This window comes from Pleurodeles waltl, unplaced genomic scaffold (assembly GCF_031143425.1).
Source record: "Pleurodeles waltl isolate 20211129_DDA unplaced genomic scaffold, aPleWal1.hap1.20221129 scaffold_65, whole genome shotgun sequence".
Lineage (NCBI taxonomy): Eukaryota > Metazoa > Chordata > Amphibia > Caudata > Salamandridae > Pleurodeles > Pleurodeles waltl.
The window spans coordinates 1,707,179-1,731,888 of NW_027150363.1; the positions used below are offsets into that span (position 1 = coordinate 1,707,179).

General features: G+C 48.1%; 1 protein-coding gene across 1 annotated transcript in view; it reads left to right on the top strand.

The window, feature by feature from the left end:
• Window positions 1-1,760: 1,760 nt before the first annotated feature.
• The window catches only part of LOC138278820 (avidin-related protein 4/5-like), a 36,869-nt gene continuing 13,919 nt past the window's right edge, over window positions 1,761-24,710 (top strand). The window contains exons 1-2 of the mRNA XM_069219330.1: window positions 1,761-1,874; window positions 10,869-11,052. Of these exons, the coding sequence (XP_069075431.1) occupies window positions 1,779-1,874; window positions 10,869-11,052 (280 nt within the window). The 5' untranslated portion in view covers window positions 1,761-1,778. The remainder of the gene's footprint in view (window positions 1,875-10,868; window positions 11,053-24,710) is intronic.

Sequence of the window (24,710 nt, forward strand, 5' to 3'; positions counted from 1 at the left end):
CTAGGACCCTGGCAGACAGGACTGGGCTAAAGTGGGAACTTGTGCACTTCAAAACCACTCTTTGAAGTCTCCCTCACTTTGTAGGAATTTGTGGGCATATGAACTGGGGCTTTGACACCTCCAACTCAGACCCTTCGGGACCTACAGCTGCATCCAGTCAAGAGGAACTGACTGGCTGCCCAAAGGACTCATCTGGACTGATTTGCTGAGAAGGACTGCTGCCCTGCTGGCCTCTGACTTAGCTGAGAAGGACTCTGCCTTCCCCATGAGTGCTCTCCAAGGGTTTGGATTGAGCCTGCCTCATGTTTTCTGAAGTCTCAGAGTCAAAAAGACTTCATCTCTTCAGGAAATTCCTTGTGCATCAAAAACCCGATGCACCGCCTGCCGAAACTGAGGTGAAACCTGCATTGCGACCAAAAAATCGCTGCACAGCTGACCAGAACAACACAGCCTGACTTCCTGACTGGAAATTCAACGCAGCGCCTGCCTTGCAATAGAAAATTAGACTCATCGCCTACCGGATCGACACAGCACCTGTGCCTTATGCCAGCCCATCAAGGATTTTCCATGCATTTTCCCTGGGCGTCAAAATATCCCCCCATCGCAGTGAGGAACCAAGACTTCACACCGAAAAGCGACGGAAGCCACTTTCAATGTGGAAAGAAACAACGCATCGTCTATGCTGCGTCGGAAAATTCAACGTACACCCTATTTTTCCACGCATCTCTTCCTCTGCGGTCTCCGTGCGTTGTTATTTTTGACCCATACCAGGTACTGAGTATAACAAAGAGACAACTGTTTATTTCTAAGGATTAAGGCTTTTTTAAACCTTTTAAAAGTGATATTTCAACTTGTGCTTATTGGATATTTGTAGTTTTGACCTTAGTTTATTGAGATAAATATTATCTATTTTCCTAAACCTGAGTGGTGTATTTTTCTGGTGTTTTTACTGTGTCACTGTATGATTGATTGCACAAATACTTTACACATTGCCTTTTAAGTTAAGCCTGACTGCTCAGTGCCAAACTACCAGAGGGTGGCCACAGAATAATTTGGATTGTTTGTGACTTACCGTGTCTAGGATTGCGGTCCCTACTTGGACAAGGGTGTATACCTCTGCCTACTAGAGACCCTATTTCTAACATGCTGCAAGAGCAATAACCAATTATCATACTTCCTACTGCTCTTCAACAGAACTTCACACTGTGGTTAGAAAGAAGACAGAATCTCATGAAAAAAGAGGAAAATTTTAAGCATCTGGGGAGATAATCTTGTCCACCCTACTTCTATACAACAAATTTGCCTTGTGCAAGGTTCTTCTCAATGTGCGTATGATGCTCTGCCAAGTAGGCACTGCACTACACGGTACCCGCATGGGCCAAGTCAAAGAATAATGATTCCAAGTTTCATTGCTCATGTGTGGGGCAGGGTGGAGCAGTGATGATTCATCAGTGTGTAGGTTTCTGTGTTAATGAAGCGCACTTGTGTAAAGTGGGAGAGACGCGTTTTATACACTATTATGCTGTCACCATCACGATAAGAGCTCATTATTTGGAGGTGGTCAGTCTCATCCCGTTAATCCATGATTTCAAAGAAAAACACCATGTTGAGTATGCATCCTCCGCCCTGATATGATGAAACATTCCTTGGGTGTGGATCATCTGGTTTTAACAACATGTTGCAACAGGTTATTACTCATATTTTTATAGGGAGTCGACATGTTTTGGTAGCGCATGTCACATGCAGAGGTATATAAGAAAGTGGCACAGTGCATATGAATGTTCTTCTTTGACAGCATCATGGCTCTCCACTGCCTTTCCGGGATCATTGCACTGGTACTCCTAGTGGCTATCGCTGATTCTGCCCATGGAAAGGTAAGATACATTGAAATTATATTAAATTTGTAATCCTTCCTAGGAGCCTGTAGAGTGACAAGCATCAGACCCTCATTTTAAGATTGGCGGTAAATGCCGCCTGCCACCGCGGCGACGGCCGCCAAAGGACCGTTGCCGCGGCTAACATCCATCCGTCAAATTATGACCACAGCCGGAGTTCCGCCACAAGAAGGGCGGAAATCCAGCTGTGGCCATACTGGCGGATGGTGTTAAGGTGGCGCTGCTACCACCAGCTGCGCCACACCAGTAGACCGCCACCAGCCGTATTATGACAAATAATACGGCCTGGCGGTGTTCTGCTGGCGGGCTCTATTGGCTGTAGCAGCGCCCCGTCCTGTTCCCCGACAGAAGACCCCCTGGATGCAGGAAAGTTGGGTTTCCGACAGGGGAGGGGGTGGAGGGTGTTGTGTGTGTGTGTATGGGGTTGTGTGCATGAATATGTGAGTGTGTGCGTGAATGCGGCTGTGTGTGTAGTGTTGTTTGCGTGGGTGTATGCATGTGTGAGAATGCATGTATGAATGGAAATGTGAATGTGTGTCTGTGTGTGTAGGAAAGTACCATCTTGCCTGGCATGTTACCCCCATTTTTCACTGTATATATGTTGTTTTAGTTGTATGTGTCACTGGGACCCTGGTAACCCAGGGCCCCAGTGCTCATAAGTGTGCCTGAATGTGTTACCTGTGTAGTGACTAACTGTCTCACTGAGGCTCTGCTAATCAGAACCTCAGTGGTTATGCTCTCTCATTTCTTTCCAAATTGTCACTAACAGGCTAGTGACCAATTTTACCAATTTACATTGGCTTACTGGAACACCCTTATAATTCCCTAGTATATGGTACTGAGGTACACAGGGTATTGGGGTTCCAGGAGATCCCTATGGGCTGCAGCATTTCTTTTGCCACCCATAGGGAGCTCTGACAATTCTTACACAGGCCTGCCACTGCAGCCTGAGTGAAATAACGTCCACGTTATTTCACAGCCATTTTACACTGCACTTAAGTAACTTATAAGTCACCTATATGTCTAACCTTTACCTGGTAATGGTTAGGTGCAAAGTTACTTAGTGTGAGGGCACCCTGGCACTAGCCAAGGTGCCCCCACATTGTTCAGAGCCAATTCCCTGAACTTTGTGAGTGCGGGGACACCATTACACGCGTGCACTACATATAGGTCACTACCTATATGTAGCTTCACAATGGTAACTCCGAATATGGCCATGTAACATGTCTATGATCATGGAATTGCCCCCTCTATGCCATCCTGGCATAGTTGGCACAATCCCATGATCCCAGTGGTCTGTAGCACAGACCCTGGTACTGCCAAACTGCCCTTCCTGGGGTTTCACTGCAGCTGCTGCTGCTGCCAACCCCTCAGACAGGCATCTGCCCTCCTGGGGTCCAGCCAGGCCTGGCCCAGGATGGCAGAACAAAGAACTTCCTCTGAGAGAGGGTGTGACACCCTCTCCCTTTGGAAAATGGTGTGAAGGCAGGGGAGGAGTAGCCTCCCCCAGCCTCTGGAAATGCTTTGTTGGGCACAGAGGTGCCCAATTCTGCATAAGCCAGTCTACACCGGTTCAGGGGACCCCTTAGCCCTGCTCTGGCGCGAAACTGGACAAAGGAAAGGGGAGTGACCACTCCCCTGACCTGCACCTCCCCTGGGAGGTGTCCAGAGCTCCTCCAGTGTGCTCCAGACCTCTGCCATCTTGGAAACAGAGGTGCTGCTGGCACACTGGACTGCTCTGAGTGGCCAGTGCCACCAGGTGACGTCAGAGACTCCTTGTGATAGGCTCCTTCAGGTGTTGCTAGCCTATCCTCTCTCCTAGGTAGCCAAACCCTCTTTTCTGGCTATTTAGGGTCTCTGTCTCTGGGGAAACTTTAGATAACGAATGCAAGAGCTCATCCGAGTTCCTCTGCATCTCTCTCTTCACCTTCTGCCAAGGAATCGACTGCTGACCGCACTGGAAGCCTGCAAACCTGCAACATAGTAGCAAAGACGACTACTGCAACTCTGTAACGCTGATCCTGCCGCCTTCTCGACTGTTTTCCTGCTTGTGCATGCTGTGGGGGTAGTCTGCCTCCTCTCTGCACCAGAAGCTCCGAAGAAATCTCCCGTGGGTCGACGGAATCTTCCCCCTGCAACCGCAGGCACCAAAAAGCTGCATTACCGGTCCCTTGGGTCTCCTCTCTGCACGACGAGCGAGGTCCCTCGAATCCAGCGACTCTGTCCAAGTAACCCCCACAGTCCAGTGACTCTTCAGTCCAAGTTTGGTGGAGTTAAGTCCTTGCCTCACCTCGCTGGGCTGCATTGCTGGGAACCGCGACTTTTGCAGCTACTCCGGCCCCTGTGCACTTCCGGTGGAAATCCTTTGTGCACAGCCAAGCCTGGGTCCACGGCACTCTAACCTGCATTGCACGACTTTCTAAGTTGGTCTCCGGCGACGTGGGACTCCTTTGTGCAACTTCGGCGAGCACCGTTTCATGCATCCTCGTAGTGCCTGTTTCTGGCACTTCTATGGGGGCTACTGGCTTCAGAGAGGGCTCTTTGTCTTGCTAGACGTCCCCTCTCTCTGCTGGTGCAATTTGCGACCTCCTGGTCCCTCCAGGGCCACAGCAGCGTCCAAAAACGCTAACCCGACGATTTGCAGCTAGCAAGGCTTGTTGGCGTTCTTTCGGCGGGAAAACACTTCTGCACGACTCTTCACGGCGAGTGGGATCCTCCACCAAAGGGGAAGTCTCTAGCCCTTTTCGTTCCTGCAGAAACCTCAGCTTCTTCTGTCCAGTAGAAGCTTCTTTGCACCCGCAGCTGGCATTTCCTGGGCATTTGCCCATCTCCGACTTGCTTGTGACTTTTGGACTTGGTCCCCTTGTTCCACTGGTACCCTAGATTGGAAATCCACAGTTGTTGCATTGCTGGTTTGTGTCTTTCCTGCATTATTCCTCTAACACTACTTCTTTGTCCTTAGGGGAACTTTAGTGCACTTTGCACTCACTTTTCAGGGTCTTGGTGAGGGTTATTTTTCTAACTCTCACTATTTTCTAATAGTCCCAGCGACCCTCTACAAGGTCACATAGGTTTGGGGTCCATTCGTGGTTCGCATTCCACTTTCGGAGTATATGGTTTGTGTTGCCCCTATCCCTATGTTTCCCCATTGCATCCTATTGTAACTATACATTGTTTGCACTGTTTTCTAAGACTATACTGCATATTTTTGCTATTGTGTATATATATCTTGTGTATATTTCCTATCCTCTCACTGAGGGTACACTCTAAGATACTTTGGCATATTGTCATAAAAATAAAGTACCTTTATTTTTAGTATAACTGTGTATTGTGTTTTCTTATGATATTGTGCATATGACACTAAGTGGTACTGTAGTAGCTTCACACGTCTCCTAGTTCAGCCTAAGCTGCTCTGCTAAGCTACCATTATCTATCAGCCTAAGCTGCTAGACACCCTATACACTAATAAGGGATAACTGGGCCTGGTGCAAGGTGCAAGTACCCCTTGGTACTCACTACAAGCCAGTCCAGCCTCCTACAGTGTGTTAGTGTGAATGTGTGTACGGATGTGTGCGAGAATGAATGGATGCATGTGTGAATGAATGCATGTATGCCTGTGTGAGTGAGTGTGAGTATGCATGGAGCGTGTCTGTGAGTGTGCATGAATGGGGGTGTGGGGGATTGGAAGAGGGGAGTGTGGATAGAGGTGGGTTGGGGGGCAGCTGGGGAGTGTTTGGGGGGGTGGGTGAGCCTCCTACCAGTGACAGGGAAAGGAATTCCCTGTGACTTGTAGGGCCTACTGCCATGGTTTTTGTGGCGTTGCGAATGCAATGAAAACCATAGCAGTAGGCACGGTCAAAATGCCGCCGGCGGTACAATAGCGGCCGCCGGGCTGGGGATTTTTATCTCCAGCCCGGCAGCTGCTATCGCAATGGCGGTCGGAATGGTATACTGCCAGGTTGGCTATCATAATGTGATGGTACTACTGCCACATTATCACCGACCACCGGGGTCATAATGACCTCCTTAGTAGAAATGCTCATCTCTGATTACTCTGGGAAATCTTTCTGCTAGCTACGCAAAGTCTATGTAGGCAAGGGGTTGTGGGCATGGGAAGATAAAGGGACCTGTCTAAGGTCAAACAGTGCAGGCAGGGATATCAGCTTAGCACGGGACAACGCAGACACTTTTGGCAATTTTAACCTAAAATTCCATGTTATTTGCTGCCCATGAACCTTGGACCACACTCTGCGCAAGTGCCTTCCAGGTTCTCTGCTTGGTCGTGACTCTGTAACTTTATATCGCCAGTATTCTTCCAGTGTTCATTCTCCTCCAGCTGTAAAGTCCTCTCTGTAAAGTACTGTCTTAGTTGCTTAGTTCTTCCTGTTCTCTCCAACTACAGACACACTAGTGGCAAGCCCTGCCACTTCCTACAGCCTCCTGGCTGCCAGTGCCTGTATGGAGGAAATGCTGCCACAAGGGTGTGAGTAGCAGAGACAGACCATAACAGAGATGTGTCTAGCTCTGGTAGACCATAACAAAGGTTAGTACAGCTGAGACAGACCATAACAAAGATGTGTCTAGCTGAGACAGACCATAACAAAGGTTAGGACAGCTGAGACAGACTATAACAAAGATGTGTCTAGCTGCGCTAGACCATAACAAAGATGTGTCTAGCTGAGACAGTCAATAACAAAGGTGAGTCCTACTGAGATAGACAATAGCAAAGGTGTGACCAGCGGACACAGACGATAACAAAGATGTGTCTAGCTGTGATAGACCATAAGAAAGGTTAGTACAGCTGAGACAGACCATAACAAAGATGTGTCAAACTGCGATAGACCATAACAAAGGTTAGTACAGCTCAGACAGACCATAACAAAGATGTGTCTAGCTGAGACAGACCATAACAAAGGTTAGTGCAGCTGAGACAGACCATAACAAAGATGTGTCTAGCTGCGACAGACCATAACAAAGGTTAGTACAGCTCAGACAGACCATAACAAAGATGTGTCTAACTGTGATAGACCATAACAAAGGTTAGTAGAGCTGAGACAGATTTTAACAAAGATGTGTCTAGCTGCGATAGACCATAATAAAGATTAGTACAGCTCAGACAGACCATAACAAAGATGTGTCTAGCTGTGATAGACCATAACAAAGGTTAGTACAGCTCAGACAGACCATAACAACGATGTGTCTAGCTGTGATAGACCATAACAAAGGTTAGTAGAGCTGAGATAGACCATAACAAAGATGTGTCAAACTGCTATAGACCATAACAAAGGTTAGTACAGCTCAGACAGACCATAACAAAGATGTGTCTAGCTGAGACAGACCATAACAAAGGTTAGTGCAGCTGAGACAGACCATAACAAAGATGTGTCTAGCTGCGACAGACCATAACAAAGGTTAGTACAGCTCAGACAGACCATAACAAAGATGTGTCTAACTGTGATAGACCATAACAAAGGTTAGTAGAGCTGAGACAGATTTTAACAAAGCTGTGTCTAGCTGCGATAGACCATAATAAAGGTTAGTACAGCTCAGACAGACCATAACAAAGATGTGTCTAGCTGTGATAGACCATAACAAAGGTTAGTACAGCTCCGACAGACCATAACAAAGATGTGTCTGGCTGTGATAGACCATAACAAAGGTTAGTACAGCTGAGACAGACCGTAAGAAAAGATGTGTCTAACTGCGATAAACCATAACAAAGGTTAGCACAGCTGAGACATACCATAACAAAGATGTGTCTAGCTGAGACAGACCATAACAAAGGTTAGTAAAGCTCAGACAGACCATAACAAAGATGTGTCTAACTGTGATAGACCATAACAAAGGTTAGTACAGCTCAGACAGACTATAACAAAGATGTGTCTAGCTGTGATAGACCATAATAAAGGTTAGTACAGCTCAGACAGACCATAACAAAGATGTGTCTAGCTGTGATAGACCATAACAAAGGTTAGTACAGCTCCGACAGACCATAACAAAGATGTGTCTGGCTGTGATAGACCATAACAAAGGTTAGTACAGCTGAGACAGACCGTAAGAAAAGATGTGTCTAACTGCGATAAACCATAACAAAGGTTAGCACAGCTGAGACATACCATAACAAAGATGTGTCTAGCTGAGACAGACCATAACAAAGGTTAGTAAAGCTCAGACAGACCATAACAAAGATGTGTCTAACTGTGATAGACCATAACAAAGGTTAGTACAGCTCAGACAGACTATAACAAAGATGTGTCTAGCTGTGATAGACCATAATAAAGGTTAGTACAGCTCAGACAGACCATAACAAAGATGTGTCTAGCTGTGATAGACCATAACAAAGGTTAGTACAGCTCAGACAGACCATAACAAAGATGTGTCTAGCTGTGATAGACCATAACAAAGGTTAGTACAGCTGAGACAGACCATAAGAAAAGATGTGTCTAACTGCGATAAACCATAACAAAGGTTACCACAGCTGAGACAGACCATAACAAAGATGTGTCTAGCTCTGGTAGACCATAACAAAGGTTAGTACAGCTGAGACAGACCATAACAAAGATGTGTCTAGCTCTGGTAGACCATAACAAAGGTTAGTACAGCTGAGACAGACCATAACAAAGATGTGTCTAGCTGAGACAGACCATAACAAAGGTTAGTACAGCTGAAACAGACTATAACAAAGATGTGTCTAGCTGTGATAGACCATAACAAAGATGTGTCTAGCTGAGACAGACAATAACAAAGGGGAGTCCTACTGAGATAGACAATAGCAAAGGTTTGACCCGCGGACACAGAACATAACAAAGATTTGTCTAGCTGTGATAGACCATAACAAAGGTTAGTACAGCTGAGACAGACCATAACAAAGATGTGTCAAACTGCGATAGACCATAACAAAGGTTAGTACAGCTCAGACAGACCATAACAAAGATGTGTCTAGCTGAGACAGACCATAACAAAGGTTAGTGCAGCTGAGACAGACCATAACAAAGATGTGTCTAGCTGCGACAGACCATAACAAAGGTTAGTACACCTCAGACAGACCATAACAAAGATGTGTCTAGCTGTGATAGACCATAACAAAGGTTAGTACAGCTGAAACAGACCATAAGGAAAGATGTGTCTAACTGCGATAAACCATAACAAAGGTTAGCATAGCTGAGACAGACCATAACAAAGATGTGTCTAGTGGAGATAAACCATAACAAAGGTTAGTACAGCTGAGACAGACCATAACAATGATGGGTCTGGCTGACATAGACCTTTAGGCGTGTTGTGATGTCTGTGAACTCTGCCTGCTGGTATGACAATAACGTCATGCATTTCCTTGTGTTTGTGAGCAGTGCAGGGCACAAGTTGGGAGTACACGCGAGTAGACGGCGTCTACCCACTATTTTCACAGGGTATCCCCCAGTCTACCCTGCCATGAGGTTGAGGCGCACAAAAGCATGTTAAGCTTGTTCAGGTGTAAGTGTCAGACCCTGGGACACACTTGGCAGTGCCTGCTTTCCTTCAAGCAGCAAGGTGAAGTTGGGAGTGCCTTATCAGATTCCAGCTGGACCCATAACAAAGGCTGAAGTTAAGGGCAAACTTTTAGAGTATCCTGATTGGGGGCTATGAGGCGAGAGGGGCTCACACCTAAATGCAAATATCACAATTTGATCTTATTTCTTTTAAAGCGCTTTAGAGCTGATCATCCCAAAGCAGGATGTCAGAGCGCTTCACATCACACGTACATATTATGCGTTGACAATAAATCATGTGTGTAAATCATAGCACAGGATGTATTACGTAAGACACTGAGGGTTACAAGGTGTAGTAGCCACATGTCCTTCACAGCTCTCTGTGCTCAATAGAAGGATCACAATTTATGAACTGCGAGTAACAAAAGGATCTCTGTATTAAAAGCAGTAACCCACTTACCTGGCTACATACAATGCACATGTGTCACCTGCATGTTACATGATGTCCTTTGCAGAAGACACTCTAACCCTCTCTGCTACTTTAATTCAACACTGGGACTGTGCGCTGCAGAGATCCCTGCAGCAAATGTGTAACCTCCAGAGCTATCCTACCGTTATCAGTACTGGCTGAGATCTAGTTGGAACACAAAGGTCTCTGCAGCGGGTGCCTTAACCCCATCAGATATTTTAAAATGCAGACTTTGCAACCAATTAAGCAGAAGAAATTTACTGCCACATTTCTCCTTCTTGACAATTTCTTTGTGGCAGAGTTTTAAAAAATAAATTTTCTAAGTTGAGGCCCAGATTTTGAGTCAGGGTTGTGACAACCCCGACACAAAATATCATTTGTTAAATATTGTAATGTGGTCACGTGTACTCACGATAGACCTGCTAAACATGTGCGTGCGGTGTTAAGATCTGATGCCACTTCTTGGGATGTCACTTCCTGTGAGGTCATGGATTGTGATGCTACTTCCTGTGATTCTGTGTGTGATGTCATGTGCTGTCACGTGCCACGATGTCACTTGCATACTGTCCAGCTTGGTTTGTGCCCCCACTTCTATTTTAGGACTTGTGCCCTGAGCTGTGCCTGTTGGTATGACAATAACGTCATGCATTTCCTGATGTTTGTGACCTATGCCTGTTGGTATGACCATGACGTCACTCGCACCATGCTGCGTGGTGGACTAGCCTGGTGATAGAGTCAAGCCCCTGTTGGAGGGTCGAGGTGTGAAGATGTGACTGTGACTGGCTGGTGCTCTCTGGTGCCCTCTGCACGTCTTGTGGTCTGTAGTGCCCTCACACTCGCCTCACCCCTCCTGTGCAGCCTTGGGGGGTCCTGGAGGAGTGAACATGGCACCCTCCTGTGTGGTGGACTAGCCTGTTGATAGAGTCATGTTCCTGTTGGAGGGTCGAGGTGTGAAGATGTGACTGTGACTGATGCTCTCTGGTGCCCTCTGCACCTCTTGTGGTCTGTAGTGACCTCACACTCGCCTCTCTCCTCCAGTGCAGCCTTGGGGGGTCCTGGAGGAGTGAACATGGCACCCTGATGACCATGCGCCTTAGGGTCAACGGGACCATCACCGGCACCTACCAGTCATCCAGCAAAGCCCCGACGTCTGTGCTGATTGGATACCAGCAGCAGGGCGACAACCCAACCTTCGGAGTTACGGTCAAGAACAGCGCTGCACGTGAGTACTGCGCAGCGCTATGTCTTCTCCGCGCTGTGGGAGGCGCACGCCCCTCCTGCGCCCACTTCTCCCTGTTTCTAACCCCTCCCCGCCTACATCACACCCCTTTCCTCTTCTTGGGATGTTTTGAACTGTTGCTCTGACATCAGCATCTCACGGAGGTGTCTGGGGGGGGGGGGGCAGGTACAGGTCACTTCTACTGACATCAGCATCTCAAGGGGGTGGATGGGGAGGGGGGCAGGTACAGGTCACTTCTACTGACATCAGCATCTCAAGGGGGTGGATGGGGAGAGGGGGCAGGTACAGGTCACTTCTACTAACATCAGCATCTCAAGGGGGTGGATGGGGAGGGGGGGCAGGTACAGGTCACTTCTACTGACGTCAGCATCCCATGGGGAGTGTAGGAGGCTGAACTGGCTTGTAGTGAGTACCAAGGGGTACTTACACCTTGCACCAGGCCCAGTTATCCCTTATTAGTGAATAGGGTGTCTAGCAGCATAGACTGATAGATAATGGTAGCTTAGCAGAGCAGCTTAGGCTGAACTAGGAGACGAGTGAAGCTCCTACAGTACCACTAGTGTCATATGCACAATATCATAAGAAAACAAAATACACAGATATACTAAAAACAAAGGTACTTTATTTTTATGACAATATGCCAAAAGTATCTCAGTGAGTACCAAAATATGCAGTAATAGTATTAGAAAACAGTGCAAACAATGTATAGTTACAATAGAATGCAATGGGGACACATAGGGATAGGGGCAACACAAACCATATACTCCAAAAGTGGAATGCGAACCACGAATGGACCCCAAACCTATGTGACCTTGTAGAGGGTCACTGGGACTATTAGAAAATAGTAAGGGTTAGAAAAATAGCCCACTCCAAGACCCTGAAAAGTGAGTGCAAAGTGCACTAAAGTTCCCCAAAGGACATAGAAGTCGTGATAGGGGAATTCTGCAGGAAAGATAAAAACCAGTAATGCAACAATGATGGATTTCCAGTCGAGGGTACCTGTGGAACAAGGGGACCAAGTCCAAAAGTCACAAGCAAGTCAGAGATGGGCAGATGCCCAGGAAATGCCAGCTGTGGGTGCAAAGATACTGCTACTGAACAGTAGAAGCGTAGGTTAATGCAAGAACGACAAGGGCTAGAGACTTCCCCTTTGGAGGACGGATCCCTCACGTCGAAAAGAGTCGTGCAGAAGTATTTTCCCGCCAAAAGATCGCCAACAAGCCTTGCTAGCGGCAAATAGTGCGGTTAGTGTTTTTGGATGCTGCTGTGGCCCAGGAGTGACCAGGATGTCGCCAATTGCGTCAGGGGACAGAGGGGGCGTCGAGTAAGACAAGGAGCCCTCTCAGAAGCAGGCAGCACCTGCAGAAGTGCCGGAAACAGGCACTACAAGGATGGGTGAAACGGTCCTCACCCAAAGTCGCACAAAGGAGTCCCACATCGCCGGAGAACAACTTAGGAGGTCGTGAAATGCAGGTTAGAGTGCCGTGGACCCAGGCTGGACTGTGCACAAAGGATTTCCGCCGGAAGTGCACGGAGGCCGGGGTAGCTGCAAAAGTCGCGGTTCCCAGCAATGCAGTCTGGCGTGGGGAGGCAAGGACTTACCTCCACCAAACTTGGACTGAAGAGTCACTGGACGGTGGGAGTCACTTGGACAGAGTTGCTGGGTTCAAGGGACCTCGCTCGTCGTGCTGAGAGGAGACCCAAGGTACTGGTGATGCAGTTCTTTGGTGCCTGCGGTTGCAGTGGGACGATTCCGTCGACCCACAGGAGATTTCTTCGGAGCTTCTAGTGCAGAGAGGAGGCAGACTACCCCCACAGCATGCACCACCAGGAAAGCAGTCGAGAAAGGCGGCTGGATCAGCGTTACAGAGTTGCAGTAGTCGTCTTTGCTAATATATTGCAGTTTTCCAGGCTTCCAGCGCGGTCAGCAGTCGATTCCTTGGCAGAAGGTGAAGAGAGAGATGCAGAGGAACTCGGATGAGCTCTTGCATTCGTTATCTAAGGAATCCCAAGAGACAGAGACCCTAAATTGCCAGAAAAGAGGGTTTGGCTACCTAGGAGAGAGGATAGGCTAGCAACACCTGAAGGAGCCTATGAGAAGGAGTCTCTGACGTCACCTGGTGGCACTGGCTACTCAGAGCAGTCCAGTGTGCCAGCAGCACCTCTGTTTCCAAGATGGCAGAGGTCTGGAGCACACTGGAGGAGCTCTGGGCACCTCCCAGGGGAGGTGCAGGTCAGGGGAGTGGTCACTCCCATTTCCTTTGTCCAGTTTCGCGCCAGAGCAGGGCTAAGGGGTCCCTGAACCGGTGTAGACTGGCTTATGCAGAAATGGGCACCAAATGTGCCCATGAAAGCATTTCCAGAGGGCTGGGGGAGGCTACTCCTCCCCTGCCTTCACACCATTTTCCAAAGGGAGAGGGCATAACACCCTCTCTCAGAGGAAGTCCTTTGTTCTGCCATCCTGGGCCAGGCCTGGTTGGACCCCAGGAGGGCAGAAGCCTGTCTGAGGGGTTGGCAGCAGCAGCAGCTGCAGTGAAACCCCGGGAAAGGCAGTTTGGCAGTACCAGGGTCTGTGCTACAGACCACTGGGATCATGGGATTGTGCCAACTATGCCAGGATGGTTGGCAAAAGAAATGCTGCAGCCCATGGGGATCTCCTGGAACCCCAATACCCTGGGTACCTTAGTACCATATACTAGGGAATTATAAGGGTGTTCCAGTAAGCCAATATACATTGGTAAAAGTGGTCACTAGCCTGTTAGTGACAATTTGAAAGAAATGAGAGAGCATAACCACTGAGGTTCTGATTAGCAGAGCCTCAGTGAGACAGTTAGTCATAACACAGGTAACACATTCAGGCACACTTATGAGCACTGGGGCCCTGGCTGGCAGGGTCCCAGTGACACATACAACTAAAACAACATATATACAGTGAAACATGGGGGTAACATGCCAGGCAAGATGGTACTTTCCTACACAACCCCCCCCCCAAACGAAGGACAATAAGACTAGCCATGACCTGATGAGTCTTCATTGTCTAAGTGGAAATATCTGGAGAGTCCATCTGCATTGGAGTGGCTACTCCCAGGTCTATGTTCCACTGTATAGTCCATTCCCTGTAGGGATATGGACCACCTCAACAATTTAGGATTTTCACCTTTCATTTGTTTTAGCCAAAGTAGAGGTTTGTGGTCTGTCTGAACAATGAAGTGAGTGCCAAACAGGTATGGCCTCAACTTCTTCAGTGCCCAGACCACAGCAAAGGCCTCCCTCTCAATGGCAGACCAACGCTTTTCTCTAGGGGTCAACCTTCTACTAATAAAAGCAACAGGTTGATCCTGGCCCTCAGAATTAAGTTGTGATAGGACTGCCCCTACTCCTAATTCAGATGCATCAGTTTGGACATAGAATTTTTTAGAGTATCAAGGGCTTTTCAGGACAGGTGCAGAGCACATGGCCTGCCTCAGCTCCTCAAAAGATTTCTGACAGCTATCTGTCCACAATACCTTTTTAGGCATCTTTTTGGATGTGAGGTCATTAAGAGGGGCTGCAATGGAGCCATAGCTCTTAATGAACCTCCTGTAATACCCAGTGAGGCCTAGGAAGGCTCTCACTTGAGTTTGAGTAGTAGGGGGAACCCAATCTATAATAGTTTGGATTTTCCCCTGAAGTGGTGCAATCTGTTCCCCACCAACAAGGTGTCCCAGATAAACCACCTTTCCCTGCCCTATCTGGCACTTTGAAGCCTTGATAGTGAGGCCTGCCTTTTGCAGGGCCTCTAAAACTTTCCATAGGTGGACCAGGTGATCATCCCAACTGGAGCTAAAGACAGCTATATCGTCCAGATATGCTGCACTAAAAGCTTCCAGCCCTTGCAGGACTGTGTTCACCAACCTTTGAAAAGTGGCAGGTGCATTTTTCAATCCAAAAGGCATTACTGTGAATTGGTAATGGCCTCCAATGGTTGAAAATGCAGTCTTAGGTTTAGCATCTTCTGACAATTTGATCTGCCAATACCCTGCCGTCAAATCAAAAGTGCTTAGATACTTGGCAGATGCCAGTGTATCTATGAGCTCATCTGCCCTGGGTATAGGGTGAGCATCAGTTTTGGTTACCTGGTTGAGACCTCTGTAATCAACACAAAACCGCATTTCTTTCTTTCCATCTTTGGAATGAGGTTTTGATACAAGTACCACAGGAGAAGCCCATGGACTTTCAGAGTGCTCAACCACTCCCAGTTCTAACATTTTCTGCACCTCTTGCTTTATGCAGTCTCTGACATGGTCAGGCTGCCTATAGATTTTACTTTTGACAGACAAGCTGTCTCCAGTATCTATAGTGTGCTCACACCAAGAATTGGTACCTGGCACAGTAGAGAAGAGTTCAGAAAACTGACCCAGGAGATTTATGCAATGGTCTTTCTGCTCAGCAGTAAGACAATCAGCCAAAACTACACCTTCCACAAGAGCATCTTGCTCTGTGGAAGAGAAGAGATCAGGTAGAGGATCACTGTCTTCTTCCTGTCCCTCATCAGTTGCCATGAGCAGGGTGAGATCAGCCCTGTCATAGTAGCGTTTCAGGCGATTGACATGAAGCACCCTAAGGGAACTCCTGGCAGTGCCTAAGTCAACTAAGTAGGTGACTTCACCTTTTTTCTCAACAATTGAGTGGGGTCCACTCCATTTATCTTGGAGTGCTCTTGGGGCCACAGGCTCCAAGACCCACACTTTCTGCCCTGGTTGGTACTGAACCAAAACAGCCTTCTGGTCATGCCATTGCTTCTGGAGCTCTTGGCTGGCCTGAAGGTTTTTACTGGCCTTTTTCATATACTCAGCCATCCTTGATCTGAGGCTAAGTACATAATCCACAATATCTTGCTTTGGAGCTTTTAAAGGTTGTTCCCAACCCTCCCTGACAAGTGTTAGTGGACCCCTAACAGGGTGTCCAAAGAGGAGTTCAAAGGGGCTGAAGCCCACTCCTTTCTGGGGTACCTCCCTGTAGGCAAAAAGGAGGCATGGTAACAGGATATCCCATCTCCTGCGGAGTTTTTCAGCGAGACCCATAATCATGCCTTTGAGAGTTTTGTTAAATCTCTCCACCAGTCCATTTGTTTGTGGATGATAGGGTGTAGTGAACTTGTAAGTCACACCACACTCCTTCCACATGGCCTTTAAGTAAGCAGACATGAAATTGCTTCCTCTGTATGATACTACTTCCTTTGGGAAGCCCACCCTAGAAAATATTCATAGGAGGGCCTTTGCCACTGCAGGTGCTGTAGTGGTCCTTAAAGGAATTGCTTCAGGATATCTTGTGGCATGGTCCACCACCACTAAGATAAACCTATTGCCTGAAGCAGTAGGAGGGTCAAGGGGGCCAACTATGTCAACCCCTACCCTTTCAAAGGGAACCCCAACCACAGGCAGTGGAATAAGGGGTGCTTTTGGGGTGCCACCTGTCTTGCCACTGGCTTGACAGGTTTCACAGGACTTACAAAATTATTTTGTGTCCTCAGACATTCTAGGCCAGTGAAACAAGGGAACAAGCCTGTCCCAAGTTTTCTTTTGTCCCAGATGTCCAGCTAGGGGAATGTCGTGGGCTAGAGTTAGGAGGAACTTTCTGTACTCCTGAGGAATCACTAACCTCCTGGCAGTTCCAGGTTTAGGATCCCTTGCTTCAGTGTACAAGAGGTTGTCCTCCCAGTAAACTCTGTGAGAGTCACTGACATCCCCATTAGCCTGTTTGACAGCTTGCTGTCTTAGACCCTCTAGTGTGGGACAGGTTTGCTGTGCCACACTCAGCTCCTCCCTGGCAGGCCCCCCTTCACCCAAAAGCTCAGCAGTGTCTGCTTCCAGCTCCTCTGGTGTAGGTTCTGCACAGGGTGGAAATTCTTCTTCCTCAGAAGTAGAATCCACTGCAGAGGGAGGGATAGTAGGAAGTGCTTTACTTCTCCTAGCCCTTGCTTTAGGGAGCACTTGGTCCATTGTTCCAGGATCCAAGTCACCCTGTCCTTTTTGCTTTTTGGCCTGAGCCCTGGTTAAAGCAAAAATATGCCCTGGGATGCCCAGCATTGCGGCATGGGCCTCCAACTCCACATCTGACCAAGCTGATGTCTCCAAATCATTTCCTAGTAGATAGTCTACAGGTAAATCTGTGGCTACCACAACTTTCTTTGGACCAGTAACCCCCCCCCCCAGTTGAGATTTACAACAGCCATGGGGTGGCTAAGTGTGTTGTTGTGAGCATCGGTTACTTGGTACTGGTGACCAAGAAGGTGTTGTTCAGGGTGGACCAGTTTCTCTATGACCATAGTCACACTGGCACCAGTGTCCCTGTAGGCCTGAACCTCAACACCATTTATTAGGGGTAGCTGCTTGTACTTATCCATATTAAGGGGACAAGCAACTAAGGTGGCTAAATCAATAGCCCCCTCAGAGACTAACACAGCCTCTGTGGTCTCCCTAACAAGACCAACCCCAACTAAGTTACCAAAAGTGAGCCCAGCTACTCCCTTGGATTGGCTATTAGTAGGTTTGCTCCTACCACCACTGCTATTAGTAGGGACACTAGGTGTAGCAGTAGGGGTTGTAGTGGTAGTAGGCTTGGTGCTTTTCTTTGGACAACTGGGATCTGTTGTCCAATGGCCTTTTATTTTACATAAATAGCACCATGGTTTCTTTTCCTTGTTTTGATTAGAAGAGGATTTGGGCCCACCACCCCCACCAGAGTGTTTTTGTGGGCCTGATGAAGACTCATTTTTAGATTTGTCCCCACCCTTGTCAGAAGACTTACCATCCTTCTTCTTGTTGCCTTTTTGTCACCCCCTGTATGAACTTTTCTGTTCACCCTTGTTCTGACCCATTTGTCTGCCTTCTTTCCCAATTCTTGGGGAGAGGTCAGATCAGAGTCCACCAAGTACTGGTGCAACAAATCAGACACACAATTATTAAGAATATGCTCTCTCAGGATCAAGTTATACAGGCTGTCATAATCAGTAACTTTACTGCCATGTAACCACCCCTCCAAGGCCTTCACTGAATGGTCAATGAAATCAACCCAGTCTTGAGAAGACTCCTTTTTGGTCTCTCTGAACTTTATCCTGTATTGTTCAGTGGTTAAGCCATAACCATCCAGGAGTGCATTCTTAAGAACTTTGTAATCATTGGCTTCACTTTCTTTTACAGTAAGGAGCCTATCCCTACCTTTTCCACTAAATGATAGCCATAGGATAGCAGCCCACTGCCTTTGAGGGACATCCTGTACAGCACAGGCCCTCTCAAGTGCAGCAAACCACTTGTTAATGTCATCCCCCTCCTTATAAGGGGGAACTATCTTGTGCAGATTCCTGGAATCATGCTCTTTTGCAGAATGACTATGAGGAATACTGCTGCTGCCACCATGGGTATCTAAACCCAACTTCTGTCTTTCCCTCTCTATTTCTAAGGTCTGTCTATCCAAATCCAGCTGTTGCTTCTTGAGCTTCAGTCTGGTTTGTTCCACTCTCAATCTATTGAGCTCCCTTTCTAACAATCTGTCATCAGGGTGGGTGGGAGGGACATGTCTTGAAACAGAAGTATGATGAGAATGGACAGAAGGAGACCTGTCCCTTACAGAAGCCACCCTAACAGCTTGGTTAACAGAAACATCACTTCTACTGTGGTGAGAATGAATGCTCTTGCTATGATGTGAGACAACACTATCTGTATGGTGTGACTCTACATCAGCATCCAACTATGCTAGACTGTCTAGTAATGGGCAGGCTCTGAAGTTTCTTTCCTGAATCTTTTCCTAGGGGGGTCCCTGGATCAGATTGGGAACCATTAGCTGCTTTTTCAACAGATGGGGCCCTTCTGGCCTTATCTTGTTCTCTAAGCATATTAAGCAATAATTCCAAGGAAGGATTCTTCCCTACACTCAAACCTCTTTCTATACAGAGACTCCTTGCTCCTTTCCAGCTAAGGTGGTCATATGCAAGTTTGGACAGATCAACATTTTGGCCTGTGCCAGACATTTTAGAAAGAGTTTAAGTGACAGATAAAGTGAGAAAAAGTTTTTAGAGCTTTTAAAAAGACAGAAAAAAAACTTTTAAAACTTTTAAGAACTTTTAGAAAGTTTAGAAGTACTTTTCAGCACTTTAGAAAAGAGTGAAAAGAGGAAATGCAAAACCTTTTGGTCATGTGTACATACACTGAACTTGTTTTGTATATTTTTCTCTTATGAAAAGTACAATGACAAGAGTGGTAAGTAGTCTCAAAGTACTTATCCCACCGCTGCACAACCAATGTAGGAGGCTGGACTGGCTTGTAGTGAGGACCAAGGGGTACTTACACCTTGCACCAGGCCCAGTTATCCCTTATTAGTGTATAGGGTGTCTAGCAGAATAGGCTGATAGATAATGGTAGCTTAGCAGAGCAGCTTAGGCTGAACTAGGAGACGAGTGAAGCTCCTACAGTACCACTAGTGTCAAATGCACAATATCATAAGAAAACACAATACACAGATATACTAAAAATAAAGGTACTTTATTTTTATGACAATATGCCAAAAGTATCTCAGTGAGTACCCTCAGTATGAGGATAGCAAATATACACAAGATATATGTGCACAATACCAAAATATGCAGCAATAGTATTAGAAAACAGTGTAAACAATGTATAGTTACAATAGGATGCAATGGGGACACATAGGGATAGGGGCATCACAAACCATATACTCCAAAAGTGGAATGCGAACCACGAATGGACCCCAAACCTATGTGACCTTGTAAAGGGTCGCTGGGACTATTAGAAAATAGTAAGGGTTAGAAAAATAGCCCACCCCAAGACCCTGAAAAGTGAGTGCAAAGTGCACTAAAGTTCCCCAAAGGACATAGAAGTCGTGATAGGGGAATTCTGCAGGAAAGACAAAAACCAGCAATGCAACAACGATGGATTTTCAGTCGAGGGTACCTGTGGAACAAGGGGACCAAGTCCAAAAGTCACAAGCAAGTCGGAGATGAGCAGATGCCCAGGAAATGCCAGCTGTGGGTGCAAAGATGCTACTACTGGACAGTAGAAGTGTAGGTTTCTGCCAGAACGACAAGGGCTAGAGACTTCCCCTTTGGAGGACGGATCCCTCACGCCGTGGAGAGTCGTGCAGAAGTATTTTCCCGCCGAATGACCGCCAACAAGCCTTGCTAGCTGCAAAACGTGCCGTTAGTGTTTTTGGATGCTGCTGTGGCCCAAGAGGGACCAGGATGTCGCCAATTGCGTCAGGGGACAGAGGGGGCATCGAGCAAGACAAGGAGCCCTCTCAGCAGCAGGCAGCACCCGCAGAAGTGCCGGAAACAGGCACTAGGAGGATGCGTGAAATGGTGCTCACCCGAAGTCGCACAAAGGAGTCCCACGTCGCCGGAGAACAACTTAGGAGGTCGTGCAATGCAGGTTAGAGTGCTGTGGAACCAGGCTGGACTGTGCACAAAGGATTTCTGCCGGAAGTGCACGGAGGCCGGAGTAGCTGCAAAAGTCGCTGTTCCCAGCAATGCAGTCTGGCGTGGGGAGGCAAGGACTTACCTCCACCAAACTTGGACTGAAGAGTCACTGGACTGTGGGAGTCACTTGGACAGAGTTGCTGGGTTCAAGGGACCTCGCTCGTCATGCTGAAAGGAGACCCAAGGTACAGGTGATGCAGTTCTTTGGTGCCTGCGGTTGCAGGGGGACGATTCCGTCGACCCACGGGAGATTTCTTCGGAGCTTCTAGTGCAGAGAGGAGGCAGACTACCCCCACAGCATGCACCACCAGGAAAGCAGTCGAGAAGGCGGCTGGATCAGCGTTACAGAGTTTCAGTAGTCGTCTTTGCTACCATGTTGCAGTTTTGCAGGCTTCCAGCGCGGTCAGCAGTCGATTCCTTGGCAGAAGGTGAAGAGAGAGATGCAGAGGAACTCGGATGAGCTCTTGCATTCGTTATCTAAGGAATCCCAAGAGACAGAGACCCTAAATAGCCAGAAAAGAGGGTTTGGCTACCTAGGAGAGAGGATAGGCTAGCAACACCTGAAGGAGCCTATGAGAAGGAGTCTCTGACATCACCTGGTGGCACTGGCTACTCAGAGCAGTCCAGTGTGCCAGCAGCACCTCTGTTTCCAAGATGGCAGAGGTCTGGAGCACACTGGAGGAGCTCTGGGCACCTCCCAGGGGAGGTACAGGTCAGGGGAGTGGTCACTCCCCTTTCCTTTGTCCAGTTTTGCCCCAGAGCAGGGCTAAGGGGTCCCTGAACCGGTGTAGATTGGCTTATGCAGAAATGGGCACCAAATGTGCCCATGAAAGCATTTCCAGAGGCTGGGGGAGGCTACTCCTCCCCTGCCTTCACACCATTTTCCAAAGGGAGAGGGCATAACACCCTCTCTCAGAGGAAGTCCTTTGTTCTGCCATCCTGGGCCAGGCCTGGCTGGACCCCAGGAGGGCAGAAGCCTGTCTGAGGGGTTGGCAGCAGCAGCAGCTGCAGTGAAACCCCGGGAAAGGCAGTTTGGCATTACCAGGGTCTGTGCTACAGACCACTGGGATCATGGGATTGTGCCACCTATGCCAGGATGGTATAGAAGGGGGCAATTCCATGATCATAGACATATTACATGGCCATATTCGGAGTTACCATTTGTGAGAAGGTAGCCTCTTTCTAGCCTTGTTACCCCCACTTTTGGCCTGTTTGTGAGTGTATGTCAGGGTGTTTGTCACTGTTTTCACTGTCTCACTGGGATCCTGATAGCCAGGCCTCAGTGCTCATAGTGAAAACACTAGGTTTTCAGTATGTTTGTTATGTGTCACTGGGGTCCTGCTGGTCAGGACCCCAGTGCTCATAGGTTTGTGGCCTATATGTATGTGTCACTGGGACCCTGTCACACAGGGCCCCAGTGCTCATAGGTGTGCATGTATATGTTCCCTGTGTGGTGCCTAACTGTCTCACTGAGGCTCTGCTAACCAGAACCTCAATGGTTATGCTCTCTCATTACTTTCAAATTGTCACTAACAGGCTAGTGACCATTTTTACCAATTTACATTGGCTTACTGGAACACCCTTATAATTCCCTAGTATATGGTACTGAGGTACCCAGGGTATTGGGGTTCCAGGAGATCCCTATGGGCTGCAGCATTTCTTTTGCCACCCATAGGGAGCTCTGACAATTCTTACACAGGCCTGCCACTGCAGTCTGAGTGAAATAACGTCCACGTTATTTCACAGCCATTTTACACTGCACTTAAGTAACTTATAAGTCACCTATATGTCTAACCTTTACCTGGTAAATGTTAGGTGCAAAGTTACTTAGTGTGAGGGCACCCTGGCACTAGCCAAGGTGCCCCCACATTGTTCAGAGCCAATTCCCTGAACTTTGTGAGTGCGGGGACACCATTACACGCGTGCACTACATATAGGTCACTACCTATATGTAGCTTCACAATGGTAACTCCGAATATGGCCATGTAACATGTCTATGATCATGGAATTGCCCCCTCTATGCCATCCTGGCATAGTTGGCACAATCCCATGATCCCAGTGGTCTGTAGCACAGACCCTGGTACTGCCAAACTGCCCTTCCTGGGGTTTCACTGCAGCTGCTGCTGCTGCCAACCCCTCAGACAGGCATCTGCCCTCCTGGGGTCCAGCCAGGCCTGGCCCAGGATGGCAGAACAAAGAACTTCCTCTGAGAGAGGGTGTGACACCCTCTCCCTTTGGAAAATGGTGTGAAGGCAGGGGAGGAGTAGCCTCCCCCAGCCTCTGGAAATGCTTTGTTGGGCACAGAGGTGCCCAATTCTGCATAAGCCAGTCTACACCGGTTCAGGGACCCCTTAGCCCCTGCTCTGGCGCGAAACTGGACAAAGGAAAGGGGAGTGACCACTCCCCTGACCTGCACCTCCCCTGGGAGGTGTCCAGAGCTCCTCCAGTGTGCTCCAGACCTCTGCCATCTTGGAAACAGAGGTGCTGCTGGCACACTGGACTGCTCTGAGTGGCCAGTGCCACCAGGTGACGTCAGAGACTCCTGCTGATAGGCTCCTTCAGGTGTTAGTAGCCTATCCTCTCTCCTAGGTAGCCAAACCCTCTTTTCTGGCTATTTAGGGTCTCTGTCTCTGGGGAAACTCTAGATAACGAATGCATGAGCTCAGCCGAGTTCCTCTGCATCTCTCTCTTCACCTTCTGATAAGGAATCGACCGCTGACCGCGCTGGAAGCCTGCAAACCTGCAACATAGTAGCAAAGACGACTACTGCAACTCTGTAACGCTGATCCTGCCGCCTTCTCGACTGTTTTCCTGCTTGTGCATGCTGTGGGGGTAGCCTGCCTCCTCTCTGCACCAGAAGCTCCGAAGAAATCTCCCGTGGGTCGACGGAATCGTCCCCCTGCAACCGCAGGCACCAAAAAGCTGCATTACCGGTCCCTTGGGTCTCCTCTCAGCACGACGAGCGAGGTCCCTCGAATCCAGCTACACCGTCCAAGTGACCCCCACAGTCCAGTGACTCTTCAGCCCAAGTTTGGTGGAGGTAAGTCCTTGCCTCACCTCGCTGGGCTGCATTGCTGGGAATCGCGACTTTGCAAGCTACTCCGGCCCCTGTGCACTTCCGGCGGAAATCCTTTGTGCACAGCCAAGCCTGGGTCCACGGCACTCTAACCTGCATTGCACGACTTTCTAAGTTGGTCTCCGGCGACGTGGGACTCCTTTGTGCAACTTCGGCGAGCACCGTTTCACGCATCCTCGTAGTGCCTGTTTATGGCACTTCTCCGGGTGCTACCTGCTTCAGTGAGGGCTCTTTGTCTTGATCGACGTCCCCTCTCTCTGCAGGTCCAATTTGCGACCTCCTGGTCTCTCCTGGGCCCCAGCAGCGTCCAAAAACGCCAAACGCACGATTTGCGGGTAGCAAGGCTTGTTGGCGTCCATGCGGCGGGAAAACACTTCTGCACGACTCTCCAAGGCGTGGGAGATCCATCCTCCAAAGGGGAAGTCTCTAGCCCTTGTCGTTCCTGCAGTATTCACAGCTCTTCAGCCTAGTAAGAGCTTCTTTGCACCAACCGCTGGCATTTCTTGGGCATCTGCCCATCTCCGAGCTGCTTGTGACATTTGGACTTGGTCCCCTTGTTCCACAGGTACCCTCAGTCAGGAATCCATCGTTGTTGCATTGCTGATTTGTGTTTTCCTTGCATTCTCCCTCTAACACGACTATTTTGTCCTTAGGGGAACTTTAGTGCACTTTGCACTCACTTTTCAGGGTCTTGGGGAGGGTTATTTTTCTAACTCTCACTATTTTCTAATAGTCCCAGCGACCCTCTACAAGGTCACATAGGTTTGGGGTCCATTCGTGGTTCGCATTCCACTTCTGGAGTATATGGTTTGTGTTGCCCCTATCCCTATGTTTCCCCATTGCATCCTATTGTAACTATACATTGTTTGCACTGTTTTCTAAGACTATACTGCATATTTTTGCTATTGTGTATATATATCTTGTGTATATTTCCTATCCTCTCACTGAGGGTACACTCTAAGATACTTTGGCATATTGTCATAAAAATAAAGTACCTTTATTTTTAGTATAATTGTGTATTGTGTTTTCTTATGATATTGTGCATATGACACTAAGTGGTACTGTAGTAGCTTCACACGTCTCCTAGTTCAGCCTGAG